General features: G+C 35.7%; 1 protein-coding gene across 1 annotated transcript in view; it reads left to right on the forward strand.

The window, feature by feature from the left end:
• Positions 1-1178: 1178 nt before the first annotated feature.
• Positions 1179-19854, forward strand: part of WWOX (WW domain containing oxidoreductase) — a gene marked incomplete at its 3' end in the record, with an annotated part of 133676 nt that continues 115000 nt past the window's right edge. The window contains exons 1-4 of the mRNA XM_009578956.1: positions 1179-1234; positions 2434-2498; positions 3775-3832; positions 5041-5219. Of these exons, the coding sequence (XP_009577251.1) occupies positions 1179-1234; positions 2434-2498; positions 3775-3832; positions 5041-5219 (358 nt within the window). The remainder of the gene's footprint in view (positions 1235-2433; positions 2499-3774; positions 3833-5040; positions 5220-19854) is intronic.

A 19854-nucleotide genomic window follows, 5' to 3' on the forward strand; every position in this document is an offset into this window, starting at 1 on the left:
GTCCGACTCGGTTTCCGCGTGCGGTGCCCCCCTGACTCGTGGGAGCGTCGAGTGTGGGCTGGGCTCTCCCAGTGACAGCCCCCCCGTGCTGAGCCCCGCGGGTGTCCGCGGGCAGGGAGGTCTGTGCGGTGCTGACCGCCGCTGGGCAGAGCCTCCTGCCTCGCGTGGGAGTGGTGCTGGAGCAGCTCTGGACACTGCTGCGTACAGGAGTGAGCTGTCACACAGCTGTTGCTGTGCAGTACACATCGTGGTTCTGTGGGTGATCTTTATACATATGGGCAGCTGAGCCTTACACAATGTTGTAGTTTTATTAGTTTTCCTCCTTGTAGGAATAGGGAAGAAACAGATACCGAGGAAGTTAAAAATGCTTTCCCTCAGCTCCTCAGTATACCACAGCTTTGACAAGAGGTAAAAATTTGCATTTGTGGCACCTGTGCTTGTGTCACTCTAAAAATGATTGCATCCTCACCGGTTACAAAAGGGGTTGTGCTACAGGGCTAACTAACTTAGTGGAATATATATTTATATATTTTCTCTTCTGTTGTGGTTTCTGTAACCATGCTGATCTTGGAATCTGTTTCAGTCTGGTTAAAGCTGCAAGGTTTATTCCCTTCCACAAAAAAGGGGAAAAGTATAGTGCATTCTCACCTGTGGTGAGTTGGCATCTTCCTCCCAAGTTCTGCTTTATAAACACTGGACAGAATGCTTTGGTTTATCCGCACTTGGTTTATAAACACTGTAAATTCTCTCTAGATGTTTGTTTTTCTTGGGTCAAGTTTCTGTATATTTCGTTTGACTTCAAAAGCTCTTTCAAAAAGGAATCACTTGGTGAAAGTAGCAAACCTACAAAATAATAAGGTAGTACTGAGAGTAGTTTTTACACAAACAATTAATTGAATAGTTCTGTTTTTTAACTGTTGTGAAACTGAACTAATTCCATTTAATTTAATGATGACATTAATATATCTTTAGCAGTTGAAAGTCTTGCCCACTGTGTCTAGAAATATGTGACATGAAGAGTGTTACACTACTGCTACCTTTAACATAAGCTCTATATCTGTGATCCCTTTGCACATTCTGGAAATTTGTTTTTAAACCTTATCAACAATATGAACTTTAAACTTAGCAGGAATAGGGTTACTTTGGTTTAAGTGCTTTAAAGGCCTTTGTGATGAGTCATGTATGAACACAGTCAGTTACCGAAGCTCGGTGGGCGTGCATTTGTCAAGCTATGGTAATTTGGTTATGTATCTCGCATCAGACAGGAGTAACTCAGGATCTTGTATCTTCGGTGTATGAGTGTCCTGAAGTTCAAGTGCTACTGCAGGTCACACAGATGTACTCATTTAGTCTCAGACCACCAGCTGTGATTCTTGTAATACAGTATGCTGTCACTGTGGGCTAATTGTGTGATTATTATAAGAAGGAAAAGTTGCTTATGTTGTGTGTAAATTGCTGTTGGTGTGAGATCTGTAGTTTGGTGATTATCTGTGTATGTTATTCAATAATGCTGTCAGTCTGTATTTCGTACTTGGGCAGCTATCACTGCTCTCACTACTCTTTCAAGTAATCCTGTCTGACTTCTAACATAAAAATTGGTTATTATTTTAAAATATTTAATGAAAGATAAGATTTTAATATCCAACCTGATTTCAGCACTTTGGGTATTTCAAGACCTTGTTTATGTGTACATTACTTTGCTTATTAGTCTGTAGTGCAGAAAACCTTATGATAGAGTGTATTAATTCTGTTACAGTAATTTAAGTGAATAAAATCTCTGAATTAGAAGAAGAAATGTGATACTATTATCACCCATATTAAATAAACAGTCTGCTAGTTAAGGCCTTTGGATAAACTTATCTGTCCAAAGCTGCAATTGCTTGTGTAGAAATCCAGTCTTACTTACCTTACAGCTTGCAAATCAATATTATTAGACAAGAGTTTTAGAAAGGTGCTTTTGTTATTTGAAAACTTTCCAATATTATTTCTACTAGTTTCTGATAAATTATTTTCTTCCTTCTTTCTTCCTTTTTCCTACCAAGGATCACCATCTTTTTGACACATTTTCTGAGTCTGTTAGTGTTATTCTTTAATGACTTTTGGGTTTTCTTTTTTCTCATCGTAAGCAAAAAAACTTAGATTGGAAGTCAAACATTTTTTCTATTTTTGTAGACTCCTATGCTCTCTGGTTAGTTACTTTTCCTTCAGAACTGTGGCAGTATGGAAGCCTGATAACTTCTAACAGCAGTTTTGACTTTTCTTAAACAAGGGATCAACATGTTTCTTTTTTTTTGTGGAAGAGAAGCCATTTTCTGAATCATATTTAAAAAAAAAGTAGTTAAACTGTATTTACTATATGAAAAAAAATTTTGGATTGCATCAGAAAAATTATTAGGCAATTTTAAAAAATCTTAAACTTTTCTTTTCCTGCAGCCACTTGGAAGAAAAAACACAGTGGGAACATCCTAAGTCTGGGAAGAGGAAACGTGTTGCAGGAGGTTTGTGTTAAGCTTTTATAATGAACTGAAATTATGTTACAAACATCAGGTAGAGTTCGTGCAGGAACTAGCTCTCGTTTTGATCTTCTAGTTGACACTAATCACCTAGGCAAACTGAGCTTGCAAAACACAGCTGATTTCAGTGGGTTTTACCTATGTGATTGTGTCTGTGTAGAGTGATCACTTTGCAGTTTTATGGCTTTCTTGTATTGCTCCATAAAGCCAAAGTACTAATTCCAGGATAAAGGGATTGTTTTGCTGTAGCTTGTAAAGCATGTAGTCAAAGGCTGGAATTCTCTGATTGGGTTCTGATATCCTGGTGTCCATGAGATAATATTTGTAGTTGGATTATATTCTTCAAAGAATATATTTGATCAAAGAATATCCCTGGCACAGAAGGAAGCGCCATTAGTTTTCATTTTACTTGTTTTCCCTAAACCAATTGAATGTTTGTGCCAGAACAGAAGACAGCTAATGTTGCAGGACATTTCCAAAGGTATATGACTGCTTAAGGACCTTGGATCAGTGCCACAAATTAGATCTTCCCAGAAGCTTCTATATGGCGTACCGAGGGGTACTATACTGTTGGCAAACCGATTTCTTTTGGCATTGGTAATGTGACTATAACTAGTGGGAATGTTTTCAGTAGATTTTGAGCCGATTGAATTATAATTGAATACTTTTCAGCCAGGATTAGAAATACTGGGAATGCTCTCTGTTAAGTACTTCCATAGGGTCTTTTATATAAGAATTTATTTTGTAAAGATTTGTCATTTTTGTTGTTTTATCTGTCCTTCCAACTTCGATTTGACGTATCACATACCTATTTGAGGGTTATGATCTTCCAACTTCTGCTATGTGTTATATGTAACTTTTCCTACATTTAGTTTAATGTTTTTGCTGTTTATTTTATCAGGGATAGATACTAAACCGTGTGCAGTATAGATATGTATGTACTAGGAAGCATGGTTGCATTTTGCCAGTTTGTGCTATAACATGAAATAATCTTTATAAAGAATTTTTAGATTATACTTGATATGCTGGTCACTACAGTTGTACCAGATCTTCCGTACATTGTCCTCTTATTAGAGAGCAATTGCGTGTGGTTAGGGAAGCAATCCTTCTTTCAAGTTCGAATATTCAAGTGCAGCAGGTAGCTGCATTACCTACGGAAATAATGCAGAATTTTGCCACATCTGTCTGAGAAATCACTCAAACTTCAAATCTGAGCGTACTGTAATGCCTGCAAAAAGATAATGTTTTATGTGTTTCCTAGGTTTGCCGTATGGATGGGAGCAGGAGACTGATGAAAATGGACAAGTCTATTTTGTAGAGTAAGTATGTTGAAGTGTAGAATATGGACAAGTAGGACAACTGTATTTCATGTTGGGTAGCCTTTTTGAGTTATGATAGTATGACACTATCAGCTGGAAAGACAAAGAAACTAATAAGTACAACTTCAGAATCCATATGCAGATATTACAGTTGTAGCAGTGTCTAAACACCGATTTGTGGTTTTCTGAATTCTTCCATGTGCACTAAATACTAACTTGGGTGGCAGATTGAAGTGACTTGCATAGCCATATCTCAAAATGTGAGCTGACCCTCAGGCAGTGTTTATGTAGGCTCATTTTGTTTTTATACCTTTATAGATAAACTCTGTACATATAACTTTAAAAACAGCAGAACAGTCAGAACTTCATGGCTGATTGTTAACATTGCAGTAGTGCTTTAAACATACAAGTTGATAACAAAATTGCTGCAGCTCTGACTCGCTTGCAATCTAAAGCACAGAAAGAAAAAAGGACAGAGTAGCAAAAATCTTTGGAAGGGTAAGGGAGAAGGAACTTCACAGAAGCAGAAAGAGATTTCTGGGAACATTTCCTTTTGTATCTTTTCAATGGCAGGATCAAAATTGGGTAGTTATCTTAAATTTACTTGGCAGAATGAAGAATATTCACAGGCCAAAATAGTAAGCGTAGCCTCTCTGCCCTATAATTAAGGGTTGAAGAACTGAAAGTTGTTGCTTAGTGTCTCTTTCTGATAATTGTCTGAAGAAAACTAAAACTCCAATTTGGAAAGATGAGCCTGACCCAAATTGTGCCATTTGCTGAGTTGATGTGAAGCTATTTGTTTTCAGTTGTTTGAGAAAAAAGTACTGAGCTACATTTCTCATTGGGATATTGTTTCAAGGGAGTAGTGTAGGCCCCTTTTATAGAGCTCCTAAGAGAACATGATCTTCCCTAATATAATGAGTTTTTTCCTGTGACAAAATTCTGCTTTCTATGTCAGGGGTTCACATGAAGTTCAGAATGGCGTTGTGAAGTAAGTGAATACAATTAATAATGGACGCTGTCACAATTGGAAAAATGGTTAATAAAAAAAGTAATTAGGATCATTTTAACAAAACTGAAAAAAAAAATTGATTTTTGGGAATTTAAAATCCACTGGAATTGTACACAACAGTGGTTAAAATACATTTAAAATCTAAATGCAGAGTACAGAAGGGTCAAAGCAGTTGAATTTTTGTGTTCTTTTGCAGCCACATAAACAAAAGGACTACCTACCTTGACCCAAGACTGGCCTTTACAGTTGAAGATAATCCAGTAAAACCAACTACTAGACAAAAATATGATGGAAACAGTACTGCAATGGAAATACTCCAGGGTCGTGACTTAAGTGGAAAAGTGGTTATAATCACGGGAGCAAATTCAGGAATAGGTAGGTTAACATTACACATAAGTTGAAATATGGCAATCTTTATCTTACTGGCTACTTTGACATCAGTTGTTGTTTAAATATCTGTGTACTTTTGGTATTCAAACTTGGTTTGCATTTCATCCATATAAAACCCCTAGTTAGAAAACTTTTTTCAGGTTTGTGTAGTGCTTTTTAAAAAAATGTGGAGAATTTGGAGCTTGGAGAGCCACAGGAAAGACATTAAGTCTGAAACAGTTGATTTTTGTCTAGAAAAATGTTGATGGAGGCATTTTACATTATGTAAGTATATAAAGGATGGCTGTGGAAGGGAAGGGAAGTTTCTTTTTATGATCTTGGTGGCTAGGACAAGGAGTAAGGTTTGTATGGCTGCAGGGGAGTTCATATAAAGTATTCAGAAAAACTTTCTAATGGCAGCAAACAAACTCAGGTAAAGATTTTCGAAGGAGGCTGTGGAATCTTTATCTCTGAAGGTATTTTGAAGCCAACTTGATGATGAACTTATGTCAGAATGTCATATTCGATGCTCCTTTAGGGCAAAAAAATATGACCTTTTGAAATCCCTGTTAGTTGTATTTTCTAGCAGGTTCATAAATCCTTTTAGACACTCAGCTTGTTTAGGTATCTGTTACATAGTATTACTTCTATAGTGGGTGAGTATTGGAGAGATTCTAATTAGCTGCTGCTTTTGTTTCATTTTATAATGAAGCTTTGGTGCTTAGGGGCTTTGCCTTTCTTAGAAGACAGAATTTCTTCTCCAACTTAATTTGCTAGGCTGTTTGAAGTTTCACTCAGCAACCTGCACAGGATACATTTTTTTCCTGTGGCTTAAATTTGTGGAGGAGCCACAAATACTACAAAACTGGTGTTAGATTTGAATTTTTTTGGTAAATGAGGGGATCTACCTAAATCCTAGATAACTGTTAATCTTTTGTTCCCTTTTGTGGTTTGCATTTTTTTTTTATGGTGGGATTACATCAATATTGAAAGAGTCCTTATGCAAATTATTTGGTGTCTTTTTTTAGTGCAGAATCTTTACTTAAATGCATTTATGAGGACATTGGAAAACCTTGGAGACGTTCTGGAAAATGAGTTAATAGCAGGACTTATCACTCTGAATTCTCTTGGTCTTTACCTCTTAATTATTTAGGGGAGTGTTATCCCACAGGAGTCAGATGAAGAATTTAGAGCTTTATTGTAGCTTGCAATTTAGGCATTAACAGCACATGTCCTGCTGTCATTGCATGATATGCTACTACAGATTGGTATTGCAGTTAGGGCAGAAAGTGTTGTGCTTACCTGTCTCAATGAGGAATTTGTGTTTTCTAGTAAGGTTTACATTCCAGATTCTTAGTACAGCATGACTTTACATTGCATCGAGCAGTAGAATTTGCTTTGTATGCAACTGTGCAGTCTCAGAACATTTAAGAATTACCTGGGCTCAAATGGTTTGCCTTAAACTACCATTCAGACTTGCTGAATGAGCTGAAAGCGTTTCATATATGGCAAAAGATTAATCCAAGAGGTATGATGCTTTTGTCAAGACTTTTTTCCCCTGTTTCTCCCTTAGTTTATAATCTGGATTGACTATAAGTAAGCAAGCATACCCTTGCACCAGATCTTCTTTGCTTGTGGCATATATGCACAGATACATACACACATACACATAGATACTTTCTTGGTTTCTATTAGTAGGTGGGGGCAGGATATCACCCCTGGTCAGAAGCATACCAAGAAGAGTGGGAGCATTAGTGAAATAAGCCTTGGGCTTGTGCTGCTATATGAGGTTAGGACATAAGGAGTCCAAAACAATGAAGGTGATGTAGCAAATATGTGATTAAGGTGGTGTCATGGCCTAAATAACTCAAAACTCTTGCATACCATGTTGCATTTAATATTGCTATAGTACTAGGCTTTGTGTTCCAATTGCCATGGAGCATGGGTTAAGGAGAAAGCAGTTCTAGGATTTACGCTTCTTATGTAATTTATGTTCTTTTTTCCTAGCTTTAAGGGCTTCTGAGAGAGGAGCTGGGCTTGTGCTGGTTATGACTTCTGATTGACCTGTCTGATGGAGAAGAGCAAGGTTCAAACTCCTTGGTGTTGTGTGAAGGGAATGCTTCCCCTTTGGGGTTGGCTGATAGTGTTCTGGTCCAATTAATTTGGACATAATTGGCAGAATTTGAAGTCTTCTTGAAACTCTGCGGTCTGAGTCTTTAAAATGTATCAGTCTTAGCTTAACTCTTAGCCATGCTTTGTGACTCTTGGCAAATTGCTTGCAACGTGTCAGTGTCATGTAATGGATTGCAATATAGAGATCACCGTGAGCTTTAGTATGTCTACACAATTCTTTGGGACTCCATGTGGAAATACTGATTAGCTAGCTGAAGCAGTCTTACCAGTTTTGGAGCTTATTCCCTAGTTATTTTAGAATTTCAGTGCTGTGCTGCTCTTCATTTTGTAGATACTCCTTTTAAACTCTCTGTGTATTTTGGAGCTGGTATTTCCCTCCATGAGTATTTTGAGAAGTAAACAATTACTGTGCTTTCAGAACACTAACATGCTTTCTTTAAGAGGTAAGTGTAAATATTTCCAAGGAAATATTCCTGTCCATTAAGTAGAAAGTGATTGAGAAAGAATGGATTACTTGTTGAGCATTTGTACTTAATAATGTAAGAAAAAAAAAATCACTCAGCCCCTTCATTGTTGTCAAAATTAGTTTCAGTGGTATATCACTTTATAGTATCTGTACATCTGTTGAGAAATTTTTCATTTCAAGATGGGTAGAACAAAGATCAAGTTGGTAGACTGCAGTCTTATCAAAATGCAGAAAAATGTATTTTCAATTACTGCATTGCTGGATGCTCAAGATACAGCTTGGAAAATGCTGAGAATCCCTTGAAGGATTGGGCGAACATAGAAGTTATCTTTTTATTCATCCCTATACACCACTTTAAGATAGCAAAGTCAAAAACAGATCAACAAAGATGAAATTACATGTTAATTGACTTTATTTGTGAATCTAATACAGGGAATCCAAAATAGCTTGCCAGGAACATTTCCCCCTCCCTCCCCCCTCATAGTTGAAAAATCTCCTCATCATCTGAAAAATAGAGATGCTTACTTAAGTACTGAGGGAGTACTTGGATGGCTTCGGCAATGGTAGAGTTTTAGTGGTATCACACCTACTGGCTTCTCAAATATTACTTCACTGCCATTAACTTCCCTTAATGTGTCTGTGAAATGGGGAGACTGTCTCTCTGTGGTTGTTCTTTTCATTACTGATTAGGAACATGGACTGTAAGAATTTCCTATATTAAATACCCTCTTTCATAACTTAGTCCTTAAAATTGCAGCAAAAAGTGTATGTGGGGGGAAAAATTACTGAAAAAAATTAGATTTATAAACACTTCATTAGTTTTCATTAGCAACTTGGAAAAGGTTAATGAATTATTCTGTTCTTACAATATAAAGAGATCATAGCAGATAAGAGTTATTAGTAAAATGTTTTCTTATTTTTTTTATTTTGGAAACTTTCTTCTGACAGTGCAGTCCAAATATTCTTCGGATTTTTTTTCATCTATATTTTAAGCTCAATCAGAATTTTAATCTGAGTATCATATTAGAAGTTGAGGTAACTTTTGGTCATAGTAAAGCTGGTGTAGTAAAAAGAACTAAGACTGACTTACTGAACAGTTTAGTCTTGTTGCGTCAATCCTTCTGGTTTTAAAAACTTACGGTTTTATGTACGTTTAAACATGGGTAGTGTAACTTGTCAGTTTGTTCTCTTAAAGTCAGTAAGACTTATTTCACTGTGAGGAATTAAAGATATCGTGCAATTTTGTGTGTGCATTGTTGTGTGCGGGTTTTTTTGTTTGTTTTAAAGGTCTCAACATTAATTAGGTTACAGAGAAAATACTTCCCTAGCATGCTTCTTGTATGATATAGAATAAAGTCATGCTTTCTAATTTTTCCACTAGAGGGCTGTATTGCTCTTCGAAAATACTAAACAAAAGAGCCCTGGTGCTTTTTCCTGTTTGTGGTAAATGCTCCTGTAATTTTGTTGTGTTCTTAATTGGGGCTAGAATCCGAAATTTTAAAAAGCATGTCAGCTGTTCATCTAGGTTTAATTTTATAAAAAGATGTGGTATTTTCAACTGCATCTCTAAGGAATCTCCTCAAATCAAACAATTTTTTTTTAAAAGAATATTATTTTGTTTTAATATCAGGGGGACAGTTTGTAGCTAATGTGATTTTTCTATGACTTGTACAAATACTGCTATCTGTTTTTAAGATTCATATAGCTGTATGACCTTGAAACTACATGTTCTGTTTTCTATATCGGGTGCAGTTGCATCTAACCTATTGTGACTGCTAGAGTATGCATGAGTAGCGAAATGTAGGTAGTATTGCAGTATATTATGGAAGGGCAAAATGTGTGCGTTCTGTGCAGTAAGGCAGATTCCACAAAGTAGGGTTTTTCTTAATGCTTTTCCAAGGTTTTATCACAAAACTGTATTAATAATCACAACCAAACCATTGCTCGAATTGCAATTCTAATTTTTCCTGCTATATGAAGGTCAAAAGAAATCTGTTAATTGCTTTTGTAAGGGATGCCCAGAACAAGCACAAATTATCTCAAGAAAATGAAAACCACTTTTGGCTTTGAGCAGCTTAATTTTTTTCAAATACTGAAGAAAATCCAAAAGCTTTAGTCATAATGTGGCTTGCTATATTGCTTTTCTTGATTATGTTTTACCAGAGTAAAGCATGTAATTTTATAATTGTGGAAATGTTTTAGATTATTTCTTCAAAATAATTGTTGGTTAATGTTTGGTTAAATGGAATTCTCTTTTTTTTCTGGCACTTTTATTGCTATGCAATGAAGAGACCTTAGCCAGGAGAAAAGTTGTATGTTAGGTACTATTAATTAGTACTTAAAAGAAAAGTCACTGCTCCGGTGAGCTTTCGGTCTGCATATACTTCTGGTGTGAGAAGTTATCGTATTTCTTTTATTTCTTGTACAGAACTTCAGTATTAGCAACTTCTGTCATACCGATGCAAAAGGTTGGGAAATGTGCTTATAATTTATTGCAATTAAACATCTGCTTTATGATTTAAAAAGTTGTTTTGAATAACTGGCCCTTTAATTTATAAATGATAAACAGAAGTTTTTCTTTTTTATTCCTTTCTCTCATAGCTTTTTTTTCTCCTGATAACTCTATGAGTGTATTATGTTTTAAGTGTGGAAAGCTAGCTTGACATAGTTAATAATAAAAAATGGTTATTGCAAAACTTGTGCAAGTTACATTGTAGCATATCACTTAGGCTTTTAAACTCTAAAAGTCTGATTAAGTTACAGCTAAAAATGATTAGTAAATTTTAGCAGGTGACATGTTTTATTAAAACGTGTTTTTGCAAACAAAGGAAATGCAAAGCAATGTACTTTTTTTCTCTTAACTACTAAAATACAGTTAGCTATATTCTTTCATTCTTTCTTTTTAAATTGATTTATGCTACACCCATGGCTGATCTGCATTCCCTTAAACAAATGTAGCCAATACTTGAGGATCAGGTAAATGAAATCAGGGGGAGAGACTTAGGCTAAAACTCTGCTTTGAGTTCAACTATAAGAATAGAGCCTATGCAGCTTTTGAAATGCGTTGTATATTTAATAAGCTGTATTCCCAGTATCAAATGTCATAGTTAATTGCAGTGAGGGTTTGTACTATACACAAACATAACTAACATTGTGAAACTGTAGAAGGTAACATTTTGACAATGGGTAACTTGATAATTTACTTAGTATTAATCATCGTGGTAACATGTAGATGATTAGATTTTGTTCACACATGGTGGTGCTTTTGTGATAAATACAAATTAGGTAGCTTTGCAATTTATCATGTGCCTTTCACTGTATCACCTGCACTTGATTCAGAAATGTCTCTCATATGGACATTCTTTGAACACTTTACACCTCTGAGCAATGTAGAATGGCTACCCCTCTTAAAAATACTAGAAACTTTTCTGTCTCCCTTACTGGAAAAAACCAATGAAGTTTCAGTAGTCTGGAATGGGGGATTAACTGTGTTAATTCTGGGACCAATAGCATCTAAGATCTGATACTCTCAGAGTGGAAATGGAACTTTAAACTATTGGAAAGCTAGGAATCTCTCTTTTCAGTAAGCATACAGTGCTTAAATTAATTCAGGATCCCAAGATATTTGTTTTGCTGTCGTCATTTTATTATATTAAAAAAAAGAAGTTTTTTCTGGTAGCTTTTTACTTTTTTCTCAAAGTAATATAAAAAATAAATAGACCTGTACATAAACGATACAAAACACATGGCCAGACTGCTGTGCTGTGACTGTGTGCTTTTGTACTTCATACTGGCAGAAGCTAATGAAAGTTTGTTTTATTGGGGGAGTGACATATTGTATAGCTTCAGAATTTCTGAGTTCCTGATTTCTGAGCTATTGTTTCTGCATGTCGTGTAGTAGTGTTTGAGCACTTCCTATGTTAGTATTGTTCTGAATCTTTCTTGTAGTTAAAAACCAGAATCTACCTTCATAGCCTTGATAGAGGTAGGTGTGGTTAACCTTTATTGCATTTCTTATGCCAATTGAGTAATAGCTAATTGAATAATGGCTGTTGAAGCTGCTACCCATAAGAGAAGCAAAATTAAACTTTTAAAACTTCTTTAAAGATCATTTAAGGTCTTTAATAGATGCTGGCTAGCGTTCACCACTATGCCCTAAATCTATTGGCAATGGACAGGTATGAAAAGTATGATGAAAAAGAACACTTTACTACTTAAGAAATAAAAAATTGACTGCTCTGTACCTGCAGAGAAGAGAATTTTGTGAGTATGGGGAACTATTCTACTTGCAGAAGTTACTGAGATTATTTGTGTGTGACATAGCATTTTTACTGAAGCTGGCTTTATTGGCCTTCACAAAGAAGGTAACATTTGCTGAATCCTAATTAGACCAGTGAATAGTCTCATTTAAATCAAACTCAGATCATATGGGAGGAATAAAACAGACCCTTACAAATACCATTGAGGACTCTCATTTTAATAGTATTAGTCTGACTGTCTTAAATATGTTCATTGTCTTTCACTGTATTGCATGGAGTTTGGTGGTCTAAGCCCACAGATGTTTGTCTGAATCTGTCAGTAAGGAATTATTCAGCTCTATTTTTGAGCTAGATTGCAAATTTTCCTTTAAAAATGTGCACATTTTTCTTTGAAAGCACAAAGTTTATTTTCTAATTTCTCTCATCTGTTTCCAGATGAAATAGTGTTTAAAGGTTATGCAACTCGCAGGACTTCTACAAAGGAACTGTTCAAGATAGTCCTCTGTTTCAGATTCACTTCATGATTTCTTGCATGGTTTTGGAATTTTTCTTATGCTGTAATGCCTGAATTTTGTCAGCCCTGAAAAAAATCAGTCTGTTTTTGTTAGATTGTTTGTTTTGGAAAAAATAATCTTTAAGAGAAAATACATCTGTCTGGTTTTGGTCTGTATTGTTATTTTTCTCAATTCTATTCATAAGTTAACTTTTCTCGAAGATTTCTAAGTGTAAACTTCTTTTTTGTATATTTTATTATGATGAATAAACAGCAAGGTGTTTGCTTTCCAGTAATTGTCTATTATTTGCATCCCTTTTTCTTATGAGAGCAGAAAAAAGGGATGGGACATGGGGGAGCAAGCTTTTGACAACGCTTTCTGAATGGTCTTTTCCCCAATTTAGTGAAGAGAATTTGTTGACTGAGTCAAAATTAGTTTTCATAAATGCATGAATTCCTGTGGATTAGTAAGTTGAAACTTCTGCCTGCTTTTATCAAGAAGAATTTCTGTATGTAATTCTGTTGTAGCTTGATGGTGCAGAGAGAAGGGAAATACAGGGATTTTGCTGAGGAGATGCTTCTTACGTTCTCACTACACCAGCGTAACTTGTGGTGAACGAACTATTACAGCCTTTGCACGGTTGTATGTTTTCATGCTGGAAGTGTTTCACGTGTGGAGAACTCGAGTGGATATTATTCATGGAGGTTTTGGGTTCAAAGCTTATTGTGAGGCAGACAGAAAGATCAGCAATATATAACCTTGGATTATTTTTCTTGGCCAAGTCCTAGCTGTCCCTGAGATTGTTTTCATGGCATACTTTTGTATTTATTGGACTTTTAAAAGCATGGAAGAGTTGTTCCTTGATGTATATTTCAATTTTTTTGTGAATTCTAGGCTCCATATATCACATGTTTCACTATTATAAGCAGCACAGTATGTTAACAGAAAAGCATGGCTGGGTGCAGCCAGTGTGTGTATGCTTTGCCCTGGTAGAATAGAATAACCTCTCATGAGAAAAATAAGTTACCTAATAAAAACATCGTTTTGCAGATGTAACTTTTACAGCAGGGTCTTCTGCCAGCACAGCTGTGTTGTTTAGGGTCTGTTTTCTTGCCATCCTTCGCTAGCAAAACAGTGGCAATGAATGTTTGGTGTTAAACCCTTTTAAAATGTGGTTGGGTGACGAAGGTGAGGGGAAAAAATAATCATCCTTCAGTCCAATACAGTTTGGTATTGTATATACAGCTATGCATTTTAGTTTCATGTTGTTACTCTGGCTTCAAGAGACTTATTCATTCTCCTGAGGAAAAACTGCTTGCTTAATGAAGAATTCATGGGAAAAGTAATGCCGAAAAATTAAAAGCTGAATTTTTTAAGTCCTGTGATCCGTGTGCTGTGGACCAAATTTGGCATGGATTATCTTAAACCACATGAGTAGCCCTACCATAAAAATGTTGATGTCTGTATAGAAGTTTTGTTGTTTGCTTCTTTCTTAAACATGCCTTAAGAAACAAACTTACGCTTCACTAATTTTTTTCAGGTATTTTCTTTGTGGAAGTCCAAAACTTTGTAGGAGGCATGAATTTTGTTGTACCAGTGTTTTGGGGGAATGGGAGTACAGTGCTTTTCCAGGAGAGCCTGTATCTTGCAGGAAGTGTATTTTTGGCCAGAGTATATTATCTGGGTAATCGATGTAGAAAAGCACAGTTTATGGAGGGGAACGTGCCTGTGGGGTGGAACTTTTAACTCACTCTGTTGCAGGATGTTAGTAGCTGTCAGTCAGGGATTAGTACTGATGTTACTGAACCATTAAAAAACTACTAAAAGTTATTATTTTCAAGCTTTGAATAATGTTAATAGAAAAGGGTTCTCTTTAATTTACAGTGCTGTATTCTGAAAATTTGTGGTAGGTCATAGTGGTTGAGTTTTCCATGAGTACCATCACTCTGTTTTAACTCTGGCTTAATATTGTAGAATACTAATATTGCTCTGCTTTATGTAAGGCTCCAACTGTCTACTTGTTGCATACTGTAAATATTAAAAGGTCCTCTTGGACTTCTGTAACTTATTTTTCTTACTGGGTAAGCTGAAAATGGTGTCAGATGTTCATACTGCTTTTTCATGTCCATTTTGATGAATCTATTTATTACTTCTATAATGAGTAGTACACATGGTTGGTTAGCCAAGTTATTGAACTTCATCAACCTTGGCTGAAATTCACAATGCATGTGAAACTTGTTGTAACATGTAAGAAATTACATCTGGGCTAAAAGGTTCAATAATGATTACTACTTGTAATGGAATCTTTTCACAAAGGATGGGATTGAGCTATATGCCTGTGTTGTGCTTTCTGGTACTCCTTTTACAGGCGAATAACATATTTGTAGAACAGGAGCCTTCATATGTGGTACTTTCTTTCTTGTCTGTTATCTAAGAGTTAAAAAGACTTTTCAGTGGTCTGCAAGATAACTTGATTGTTTTTCTGTCTTTTGAAATACTTAATTTCACAAAGTTTTTTCTCATTATTTTATGCATGTTGCATAGTCCAGAGATGAAAAGACCTTTTGCATGATTCAGTCTATCTCGCTCTAACACAGAACTTACTCTCTGCATCATCTTGTGTCTTCATGTTTTGAAATCTAATTGTGCGGCAAGAGTTGTTTGAAGTTTCAGCTGTACATTTGTATTTTTTTGGAATGCTTGGTAGATGGTGGGGACAGAATAGGTTAAGTGTATACTGTTTTCTAATTACAGTATCTTCTGAAACATCTAGTGACTTTGCAACTGTCAACTCTACTTACAGCCTAAAGATGTACATTAATGGACGTGATGTTTGTGGCTTACCAGCAGAAAACTTCTTGGTGACTATACCTATGCTAAGCAGTAGGGTCCCAAGAAGAAAAGATTTCAGTATCTTGTGTCCCTTTCAAACTCCTCATGCTTGACTGTGTCAAGGATTTATAAGGTTTTGAAACTCAAGTCTGAAACAGTAAATCCCTACCAAGAAGGAAATGAAAGGAGCTTGGGAAGATAAAGATCGAAATCCTGACCTGATTAACAGGAGTCTTGCTACTGACTTCAGAATTAGTTAGGCTGGAGTTTTGCCTGAATTATAGAATAGGAATAGTACTGTGAGAAAGAGATTGATCTTCTATTCATCCTAAAGTCTACAATATGCAAATGTTTCTAAAAGACGGTGTGTGACTTAAGAAAATAAATACATCAAATACCAGATTCCTTTAATAATTCTCAAGGGAATACCATCAAAAACAAAAGTAGTTTTGTCTTCTGAGATTTTTTTTTTAATTGATGATATTTGCAGTTCTTAGTTCTGTTACTGAACACGCACACAGTCTTATGCCTTCCTGTTGTTTTTATTTTTCTTCTGTGAGTGAAGGATTTTTGTTTTGTTTTCTCCTTTTTCCATTTCTTCTATAGGCTTTTCTTTTTAATATGTGAGATCCTTGTAGCCTTCTGTTCAGCTAACCTCAGTTTTTTCGTTTCTGTAACATCTAGCTGGTTTTGATTTCTTGCTGTACTTTTACATGGTGGCTTTTAGTGCTTTAGCTGTTGTGTCAGAAAGCTCCCTACAAACCATCTGTCTTCAAATCTGAATAGTTTTGTAGTAATACACTTTACGTTTTCTCTCCTTCATTTAAATATAGTTATCTTGGTCACTGTTTCTAAGTTCCTATTCTTTCTTAGTGTCTCCTTTATACTAAAAAACTATTGAAGTTAGGTTTTCTGGTTGTTGTCATACTTTCTTGATAGTAATAATATCTGTGTGAACAAGGAACTGTCACAGTTCAGTCTTGGATGTATTTATTTAAATCTTTTGCATGTGCTGTGACTTGAAGTTCAGAAGAATGAGTGTTGCTTAGAAATTTTTCATTTTTTCCAGGTTATGTTATCTTTGTAGAAGGTATGTTTGTTGCCTCCTCATTATTTATTCTTTATCTAAGTAGCTTTATCAGCACAGTCTCTAATTTGGTTTCCTTTATTTTTGATATCTAAACTCAAGTTCATAAAACTTGTGGGGCATTTTCCTCTCATGATAGTTAGTCAGAAAGCTGCCTTTGTACAAAAGTTCACTGTTTGTTTAAAAGTTTGTGAGGAGGATCTCTAGTTCTCCTCTAACACAACCAATTTGAAGAAAACAATATTATCTTGGGTATTCAGAGATCCATGAACTGTGAGAGGTTCTGGTTATGTTCCTCTTCTGCCCTTGGCAGGCGTGAGCAGCATTTCTTGCTTCTATACATTTGTATGTTATGGACATTAACTATGCTACTTAAGATTTTGAGAAATGGGTGATTAGTCTTGTTTTACGTATGGAACAACATACGGCTGCAGTAACTGACCTAAGTTTACAGATTATGTCCATATTCCAATTTAAAGTGGGAGTTGGATTGTTCTGTCACAGGATAAAAAGTATACTCCTCTGAAAGCTATTCTAATTCTTTAGCAGAAGGAGTAATTAAGATATATTAAGAGTAGAAAATATGGCAACTAGAAATGTGTAAAGAAAGCTTTTCCAAAAAGTGCTTTATTTGTTTGGGTCCGTGTCCAGCTCCGAGCAGTTGCTGAGGGGTATAAATCTTATTCTTGTTGAAGGATTTTTAACTCTGAAGGTAAATTTGGACTATTTTGTGCCTTACTAAGATAGGCAATGAAGAGTACATAAAAATGTGCATGACCTACTTGGCAGCACACTTTTGGCATCCTGAGTGAATGAAGATTGTGATCTGTGAGAAGGTATCTTACTGTATCTGTTTCTGAATCTAATCTGTGGTCAATGGAGTAGAGACCTAGACTTCCTGATTCTGTTCTTTGTATCTAGTACTTTAAATACTTGCCTCTTGCAAAACAAAAAGTTATGTATCTAGAATGTAAGGCAGAGATATGCTTCATAATGGTGTATGATGTAATTTGATGAATAAATATCACTTACTAGACTTGATGCACACAAACTAAGATTTGGTCATTTAGCTGGGGAACTTGTCATGGGCAAGGCAAACTGAATATGAGATCAGGAATTGTACAGCCTGATTTCTGTGTGATCTTGAGTGAACTATTCAACACTAGATTCTGACTATCAGTAGAAGTAATGCTTTTTACCTAATTCACAGTAATTGTGACTCAAGATTTTGGAGTACAATATCATCACAAAACCAGTAGGTTTTAGAAAACGTTTAGTATGCGTGTTCACCTGGCAGTTTTTCCTATTTTACAGATGTAAAGTTTTGTAGGCATATATATTTTTGGATTTAACATCCCTTTCCCCAAACTGGCAAGGTCTAACTTCTTGGAAGATGAAAAAAATTGGTATAGAACATGCAGCTGTAATTGGTCATTTGCTTTAGAAGATTGTTGTCATTGAGCTGTTGGGTGGGTTGCTGGTGTTCCAACTGTTAGCAGGTAGACCTTAAATGTCATCTAAAAAAAAAATACATTAGTTTTGGTGTGAGAAGATGCATGGTATGTTTTCATGCTCCTCTTGAAAGTGTGGCAAAGAGGTCTTTGATATTTTTTTTTTTTTTTTTTTTTGCCCATGGTCTTACATTAAGATTTAATGACTTCTAATTCTTGCTTGTTTTCCATTCTCCTTGCTTTTGTGTACAGACACTTTTTGTTAATACTGTTCTTATTCTTCATCTTTTGTTTCAGAACTCCATCTCCTGCCTTACTTTATATGTCGGAACCACATGATGGATCATTTGAGTTACATAACAGCTTCCCATCTCCCTCTTTCCTTCGTAGTTTAAAGTACGCCCAAAAGGTTTGCCAGTTTTGAACCTTGGGAGGTTGGTACCCATCCTGAATACCATCTAATCCAGAAAAACTAGAATTTAAGGAGGTAACCCAGGACTGTATAAATTCTCAAACCTCCATGTCTTGTTATCTTGCCCTTTGGTAGCTGTCTCTCATCTGCTGTTTTTATTTGCTTGCACTAGAAAGAACAATGAACTGCATCTTCCCCGTATTCAGTTCTTTTTCACAGGATCCTGAAATGACTCTTGTATTAAATCTTCCTCTGCTGCTTAACTAAACAAATTGTCTTATCTCATGTTGCCCAAAGGCAAAGGTGGGTAGTGACTGCCAGAAATCAAGTAGCATTGTTTTAATTTTCGGTCTGCTCATCTATTCCTTTCCCCCAAGACACAAACTGTGAACTCTTTAGAACAGGACGTAGCTGTGTGTGTTTGATTCTCTAAGACATCTTTTTTTGTAACCTAAATTGTGAGCTCTTTAGGACAGAACCTTGTTTTATTATTTATCTGTAAAATGTCTAGTATACATTTTAAAATCTTTCATTGTTTGTGTAACTGATACAAATAAATATCAAGTTTGTTTTAAGAAAAAATTTGGTCCAATTTATGTTGTAGTACTCTCTTGGTATCGTTGCATAACACTGAGTATTTCTCATGAAATAACTTACAGATTAAAACTTGGAGGATCTAGCACTTTAGCTGACTGCACAGTATGTCTTTTAATTATTCTGCCTTGGATGAAGTGTTCCTCTTTATTAAATTTACTTCTTTTATTAACATTGCACTGTTGTACTTGCCAAAAGGAGATTCAAAACATGCAACTAATTTTTTTGTTATGTTTAATTACGGCTCAGCTCAGCAGTATAGAAACCTATGATACTGTTAGCTTACAGAAGAACAGAAGTGTACTTTAAAAGAAACTAAACAACTTCTGGCTTTTTTCTCCATTTCTGCTTTGGTGGGAAAAGCTGTTGTGTTGCCTAAAGCTACTGCTGATGCAAAGAGCAGCTTTAGAAAGGAGATTTTGCCAACCCCAATTCTCAGAACTTGGAACTTTTTTTTAAATATCTGATTAAAAAAAAAAGCCCGAGAGAGACAGTCAAAGATGAATTTTAAATTTGCTGGGCTTTTTTCTGGTCACTTGAGTAAGCTTGTCTGAGAAGGTGTGTTTAAAAATAGCAACAATAAGGGGGTGAAAAAGCCCCAAAGTTTTGGGGATGAGCTGAAAAAAATATATGCCCCTCAAAACAGCTTTCAAAACCTAGTTGATACTGAATATCCGATCAGACTTTTTTAAACGCAGTTATGAATGCTCTTATGCTGGCACTTTTCCAGAACACAAACCCTTCAAGGGTGTGTAGATGAGCTAGAAACTGGAGTCTCTTTGTTGTTGGCCTTTGATACTTGCTACTGATGTTAGGTAAATCTGTAATGATTTTTTTTTGTGTGTGTGTGACTGTTGTAAGTTTTGTTGCCACTGCTTCTCTTTAGCTTACCTTAGCTTTGCTATAAAATAGC

The sequence above is a fragment of the Fulmarus glacialis genome, unplaced genomic scaffold, assembly GCF_000690835.1.
Source record: "Fulmarus glacialis isolate BGI_N327 unplaced genomic scaffold, ASM69083v1 scaffold31155, whole genome shotgun sequence".
NCBI classification, from domain to species: domain Eukaryota; kingdom Metazoa; phylum Chordata; class Aves; order Procellariiformes; family Procellariidae; genus Fulmarus; species Fulmarus glacialis.